Raw genomic sequence first — 7,139 nt, 5'->3', positions numbered from 1 at the left:
GTATAAAAAATAATTTTATTAAAAAAATTAAATAATATTTTCAAATGTATAAGGCACAAACAGGCCCAAAGAGAGAGGAGAAGGTAAAATGATTATATTATAAATTTATAAAAGCATAATAATAAAACTAGATTTGAGGTGATTAGGCGTTTTAGAAGTGAAGCCTCGGCCTAAACCCTACGCATTCATCCATTCCATTCTAGGGTTTTCACTTTTCATCTACACCAGGTATAATCTTCTCTCTTCTCTATATTTCCCTTCGCTTTTCAACTTGGCTTAAAGCGTTTGGTTGCTTAGAAAATGTAGAAAAAGTAATATAAAATTCACATCCAAATTGAAATGCAAAGTCTCTACGATAGTTTTTTGTCCGTGAGTTAGTGAAATAATCCAGAGTTTTTCTTTTTAAGGCATTGGTGGATTTTTCACTTCGGCGTTAATGTAGGCATTATTGCTGAAATCCATGGTTGAGTATGGTGTGTATTCTGGATCCTCGACAGTGTCTTAATCTCCTTCTCTTTCTTTAGCTTTACACACAAAGCATTTTCAACTGTGTACAGTATCATTTTATTTTCTTTTGATATTTGTAATCAAATCATTGCTTTTTGTTTTTCCTAATTTGTTGGACCGGATCTTCAATAGTTTAAGTCCTGGATGATTTATACCGGCGGTTCAATGAAAACCCTTGCAACTTTATTGTTTGATGATGAATGCAAGCTTTTGGTGAATGATAAACCAACAACTTGTTTGATGAACAACCCTGGCTATGTTGAATTTGATATTATTCAGTTTACATAACCAATTGAAATAGTTGAATTTCAGATCTATTGGTTCCAAATCCGAATACATCATCCAGATACATCATAATGATTATCTAATTAATCATGGTGAAATGTTCCTAATTGTACAAAAATCCAAAGGCTGAGAAGAAAATTGAATATTTCAAGTTTCCAGCTATAATTGGGTAGTCTATCCACCTACTTGTTCATTGGTGGCCTCATCAAACAATTAGTGGGCATATCATTGTAATGATCTATACTTCCCAATAAATGAAGAAATTTTATTCTCTTGTTTCACATGTATAGTCCCTTAACAGAACCATATTGTTCCAGCTCCCTTTAATTGCATCTTTTGTTGTTGGAAAGCATGAATGACATGGAACACCGGAAGACCAACGATGGAAAAGGAAGAAGATTGGATGGAGAAGAAGAGGAGGAGGAAGAAGATGAAGACGAGGGAAATGGAAGAGGCCTTGATGCATGGGAGAGAGCTTATGCTGATGAGAGATCATGGGAGTCTCTGCAAGAGGATGAGTCTGGACTTCTTCGCCCCATTGACAACAAAACCATTTACCACGCTCAGTATCGAAGGCGCATTCGCTCCCTATATTCCTCCACAACCACTGCTCGAATTCAAAAGGGTCTCATTCGCTATCTCTACATTGTTGTTGATCTCTCCAGGGTATTTGATTCATCACTTGAACACCTTTTGAACTACAGAATGTAATTGTATGCTGCAATGAATTTGCTTCTTGATGGGTCACTTGGTACTTAGTGGATTGACACAAAGGAAAAGGAATTATATATGTATTGGATTGTTCTAGTAAACAAATGATGAATAATAAGTTGCAAAGGAACTTGCCTTCACTGCGAAGATAATATGAGTGAGTAGTACTGAACATGTATCGTGCTGATTGATGTAGTTTGTCAAAGTCTGATTGTTGTGTTTAAACCACAGAAGTTAGTGGCCTAATCTATGTGTGCTTTACATGGAAACTTGATGTTGTGTCGTTGTATGTTTTTTGCATTTCATTTGATTGGTTTTTCTAATCTATGTGTGCTTTACATGGAAACTTGATGTTGTGTCTTTGTGTGTTTTTTGCACTTCATTTGATTGGTTTTTTACAAGGACATTTTGAGAGAAAATTGAGGTAAGTGTTAGTAGGATTAAATTATCAAAAGCAGCCTAATAAGTATAACATGTTATTATCGATCTGCTGGGTGGATTGCATGAGTCGTAAATACCATCTTGCATGCTTGTACTCACAGGTTATCACCCAGAATGATGTACTGGTAGTTCCATCAACTTCATTTGTATTCAGATCTGTCATTCTCTTTTATTTTCCTGGTTTATGGCTCAGGAATTATCTTCCTATGGAAAGGCTAGATAGTGCATTTGTGAGTTTAAAAGTTATGGAATTTCTCCATGTTCTTTATTTGATTTATTTGTTGCTCATTGGGTTTCTTTAAACATGTTTAGGCAGCTTCAGAGATGGATTTTAAACCTAGCCGAATGGCTGTAGTTGCAAAACATATTGAGGCTTTCATTAGGGAGTTCTTTGACCAGAATCCACTTAGTCAAATTGGCCTGGTGACCATAAAGGATGGGTTGGCTCAGTGCTTAACAGATCTTGGTGGTAGTCCTGATTCCCATGTTAAAGCTTTGATGGGTAAGTTGGAGTGCTCTGGTGATTCCTCCCTACAGAATGCCCTAGATCTGGTTCATGGGTATCTAAATCAAATCCCATCATATGGTCATCGTGAAGTTCTGATCTTATATTCAGCTCTCAGTACTTGCGACCCAGGAGATATAATGGAGACCATCCAGGAATGCAAGAAATCTAAAATACGTTGTTCAGTTATCGGCCTTTCTGCAGAAATTTTTATATGTAGACATCTCTGCCAAGAGACTGGTGGATCATACTCTGTTGCATTGGATGAGGTGAATTCAACTAATTGAAACCCACATGGAATTCAAATTATTTAAATTGAGTTTTCATAGCATTTTTCTGCAAGCTCTGCTATCTAAATTTGGTCATGTTAAAAGTCAATTTTGGGGGGGGGGGGTTAGGTTCAGAAACGAAGATAAATTTTATTGATACAAGAAAGAGAGAAGGATGAGGGGTCCTTCTCACAAACATACAATACCTGATAAAAGTAGAGTATACTCCACTATACAAGGAGAACAACACAAAATAACAGAAAACTGAGAACAACTCCTCACAATGTTATCCACCCCCTATGTGTTACAAACTGAAAGCCAACTTAGTTGAATAACATTAAGTGGAACTCCTTAAAAGTGACAGAACAAGAAGCCCAAAGGGAAGGAATAGAAATGGATCTTATTCCTAGTCAGGCTATAGAGTAGTGTGTTCAAATTCTTCCAAATGCTTTCATTTGCATTTTTGCTTATTTAATATTGCTTTATCACAAATATATCTGTGTTATATCTTCTCCTGCAGTCCCACTTTAAAGAGTTGCTACTAGAGCATGCACCCCCGCCACCAGCAATAGCAGAATTTGCAATTGCTAATTTGATCAAGATGGGTTTCCCTCAAAGAGCAGCAGAGGGTGTTATTTCAATATGTTCATGCCATAAAGAGGCTAAAGTTGGTGGGGGCTACACTTGTCCAAGATGCAAAGCACGTGTGTGTGACCTGCCTACAGAATGTCGTATTTGTGGGCTGACACTAGTTTCTTCTCCTCATTTGGCAAGGTCATATCACCATCTCTTCCCAATACCACCTTTTGATGAGGTGTCTCTCTCACTTTTAAATAATCCGCATCAAAGGTCTTCTAGAGCTTGTTTTGGTTGCCAAGAAAGTCTTCTGATCCCTGGTAAGTACTCTGATGGAAAAAAAATGTTAATATTTTGCAATGAGTTTGATTATAGCATTTCTATTGCCTGCCATTTGATTGATTGTGTTGTTTAGTACTAAAATTACTAATGGATGTATTGTATAGATGTAGCTGAATCGTGTTTCCTTTCATCTCATAATGTTGTTGTTTTTATTAATTTATTACTGAAGAAAAGTGTTGTACAAGATAAGCTTTTTTGGGGAAGAGGTTGTGGCTGGCGGACCAAGTTATATTCTAGAAATCTGATTACCATAGACAACAAAGGAATAGATTATTTTAAATAACATAACAATAATCTAGTCCAATCAATGTTTCTAGATATGTTGTAGATGACTTGAAGCTGTTAGGACTTAGGAGAGGTGCAGGCTAGACAATGGAAATCTTCTCTAATTGTCTAATTGATGCTTCAGTAAACACTCTTTTTAAAATGTTCAGTTAAAGTACCAATATATTTCTATTTATAGGATGCCTAATAAGTAAAAATAAGTTGTTTATATTGACACATGGAAAACTAAACCTGTTAGCCTAAACTTATTATACATGTGATGCATGTCCCAAATTGCCAATGGAATGCAAGGACCAGTATCAGAACAAGATGATCACCTCAGCACCCAGTGCTTTGTTGCTTAGGCCTTGCCCAAGTATGCATGGCTGCCAAGTTTCCTGCCTGAGGTCTGGCAGCAGCTGGTCCAGACTAGTGAGGCAACTATCTATGTTCTGAGTTGAATATAATACTTTTTTTTTTCCTCTAGTAAGTAGTAGGACAATTTTGAAAATATTTCCTACTTATACCTTTTTATTTACCATATCCTGTGGTTTATTGATGTTATTTTGCTTTACTTGAGTAATAGTGGGGCTGCAATCATATATGGTATGAAATTTCTAGGATGCCACTTAATTGATCCATCAGATAGCAAGGATCTCTTATCCAAGTGTAGGATCTTTCTTGCCATCTTAGGTTGTACTTTTTGTGATTGTGAAATCCAGCCGAAAAGTCACATGTGTGGAACATAAAGGCCATCTGGATATGAGTGATTATCTCGTGAAAGCTATAGACACCTGAAAGTTTACTAGTATGCATGTTTTTTAATTCCAATTTTGCAATTTTCTTTAAAATTTTTAATTGAACTCACACCATTAATAGGCATGTTTTTATACTGCAATCAGCAGAATTGCAGTTGCAATCTTAAGAAACACCTAATAAATTATCGAAGAGTCCATAAAAAATGGAACTAAGAGAATCTTGACTATAGTCATACCTCAAATGAATGAATGTTTACCATGGCATGTGAACTCAAAGGTTCAACCATTTTTGTAGCAAAACATGCATTTCAGTTGGTGAGTAGTGAGACAGTAAATACATCTAATTAGAAGCCTCCTAAGAGTTAACATGGTTTTGTAAAATAATCACTCCCTGCCACGGAAACATCAAAATTTGTTTTCTTTTTTTTTTTTCAAAATAGAAAATAATAATAATGATAATAGTAGTAATAGTAATACCAAATGATAGTTGAAGCTCAGTTGAGTTGTTTTAACTTATAAGGCAGGCCCAAACTGGCCATTGACCTATTGTGATGATCGGTAAGAACAATGGTTACAAGTTGACATATGAGCATCAATAATTCTGGTCTTGCTGTATTCATCGTCAATGTAAAGGTCACCCTTCACTCACTGTCAAGGTCAGTTTTTAAACATTAATGATGTAACCCAGACATGTTCTCCTGCCAGGAACTGGACCACCAGTCTATATGTTATTTTTTATGAATATATAAGCAAGAGAGGTAGTTGATGATCTTATTTGGCAAGAGTTTCAGGGTTTTTAGCCTTTGCAAGTTGAGGACTTGTGATTGCATGTATGATATATGTTGCCCTAATCGCAGGTGATGTGAAAAAAACAGCAGTGAAAGCTTTACTGAAATTCTAACTGGCTAGTTACCTAATGATAATATATGGGGTATGAGTTGTGCTAATCATAGAAAAGTTATTCACATCTAGTCATCATATAATGTGACATATTGTTCTTAGTAATGCAGTTTTTCCTTTCATCCTCAAATCAACCTTAATACTTGTGTGTGTTGTGCACATGGGTCAAGTCCACTTCATGCACTTGCTTTGGTGGAATCCTATTTTCTTACCAAGAAAATGATATAGCACGACATTTCTTGCTCACATGTTTTTACTGGTTTTGACACAGGAAACAAACCTACTCTTTGTGTTGCTTGCCCAAAATGCAAACAGCACTTCTGCCTTGATTGTGACATTTATATTCACGAGAGCCTACACAACTGTCCGGGTTGTGAGAGCTTCAGGCATTCTAAGATAGTAAGTGTTACTGAGGAATGACAGATTACTGCAGCATATTTTTTATAATTTGTTTCTCTGGGCCTAAGTCAAGCATAAGCTCATGATATGCATACAAGCTACTGGCCTCAATGTAACACAATCCACAGCATTCAGGGAAAAGCTGCTATACCCACCGCAATATACCCGTAAGTTGTAAACCAGCTTTGGGCAAAATTTTGTTGCCTTTAGATTGACACTTTAATAGATGGTGAATATGAATTTTCATTTGTAATTGTGATTGCTTTATTTAGAATAAATTGAGGTTTTTTTTCCACTTTGCATTCTCTAGGGTGTTTCACTATGACGATTTTTTTTTATTGTATACCATGGGAAGAAAAAAAAGGGAACTAGGAATTTGCACTGGTCTTATTGCTTCCAAACGAGAAATTACAATGGGCAATCTTTGGTTGTCAAGGTTAGGATTTGATCTAGTGAAAAATGAGGTATTGATCAGTCATAGGCACTTAGAAACACTCTAGTGCAGCTTGTTAGGGCTTAATGATCATTGGGAGTATTCACTTTCTTAGAGCCATGAGAATTGTCTTACAAATTCAGGATTATTACTTGATATTGTGTGGTCTCAAATCAACGTCTATTTGGTCTGAACAGGAAAAACCCTCAATTTAGGGTGCAAAAAGATAGAGCCAGCAGGGACCAGCTTGCCAACATTGGCACAAGCAGCAGAGGTGCAATTTTTATGTGCAAGAGAAGCACCAAGTGGAAGCTACCAATTTACATTTTTAGTGGATGACTCCCACTTACATTTCCCTAGGGCAAATAGAAAACAATCTTGCAACATAGGCATATGATATGCAGGTAAACCAATTTCTTTTACATGCCTAACTAGGAGGGAGGGAGGGGAATTAAGCAATATTGCATTTTACATATAACATAAGGAACCTCATTTTCAGTTGATGTTGGTGGGTACTGGAAGGTTCTCCCTTTTATGAAATAACTTAGTTGTTTGAGGGTGGGTGGTTTTTTTGGTTTCATACACGGACATTATGTTTTAATTTCTTTTGCCATCAGGGAATGACTCTGCCAAGGAAAAAGCCAACTTCTGCGATTTACGTCTGGTAGGACGCCTCTTAATGGCACAAATAGAATCATCCATCCATGCTATGACCATATGCCCTATGCCAATATCAATAATCAGGCTTA

General features: G+C 36.4%; 1 protein-coding gene across 4 annotated transcripts; it reads left to right on the top strand.

Moving 5' to 3' along the window:
• Positions 1–122: 122 nt before the first annotated feature.
• Positions 123–6,946, top strand: LOC117915928 (general transcription factor IIH subunit 2). 4 transcript variants are annotated; one of them, XR_004651479.1, is made up of 6 exons: positions 123–228; positions 1,143–1,458; positions 2,257–2,718; positions 3,239–3,614; positions 5,830–6,124; positions 6,588–6,946. XR_004651479.1 is itself a non-coding variant. In XM_034831685.1 (6 exons), exons 3-6 carry the CDS (start codon positions 1,144–1,146, stop codon positions 5,976–5,978), a joined length of 1,302 nt encoding a protein of 433 aa, XP_034687576.1. In that variant the 5' UTR covers positions 144–228; positions 408–473; position 1,143; the 3' UTR covers positions 5,979–6,252. The 4 variants fall into 4 exon arrangements, 3 of the variants coding, with proteins under 3 accessions (XP_034687575.1, XP_034687576.1, XP_034687577.1); XM_034831685.1 differs by lacking the exon at positions 6,588–6,946 and adding an exon at positions 408–473 and having other exon boundaries at positions 144–228; positions 5,830–6,252; XM_034831684.1 differs by lacking the exon at positions 6,588–6,946 and having other exon boundaries at positions 5,830–6,252.
• The last annotated feature ends 193 nt before the right edge of the window (positions 6,947–7,139 follow it).

This window comes from Vitis riparia, chromosome 6 (assembly GCF_004353265.1).
Source record: "Vitis riparia cultivar Riparia Gloire de Montpellier isolate 1030 chromosome 6, EGFV_Vit.rip_1.0, whole genome shotgun sequence".
NCBI classification, from domain to species: Eukaryota; Viridiplantae; Streptophyta; class Magnoliopsida; order Vitales; family Vitaceae; genus Vitis; species Vitis riparia.
The sequence above is the reverse complement of the archived record's forward strand: the minus strand, read 5'-3'. Positions and strand labels throughout refer to the sequence as shown.

Excerpts from the sequence above, each read along its gene's own strand:
- LOC117915928 (XM_034831684.1), top strand. The coding sequence starts at position 1,144 with ATGAATGACATGGAACACCGGAAGACCAACGATGGAAAAGGAAGAAGA. Across the intron at positions 1,459-2,256 it reads TTGTTGTTGATCTCTCCAGG|GCAGCTTCAGAGATGGATTT; the intron begins GTATTTGATTCA and ends AAACATGTTTAG. Across the intron at positions 3,615-5,829 it reads AGAAAGTCTTCTGATCCCTG|GAAACAAACCTACTCTTTGT; the intron begins GTAAGTACTCTG and ends GTTTTGACACAG.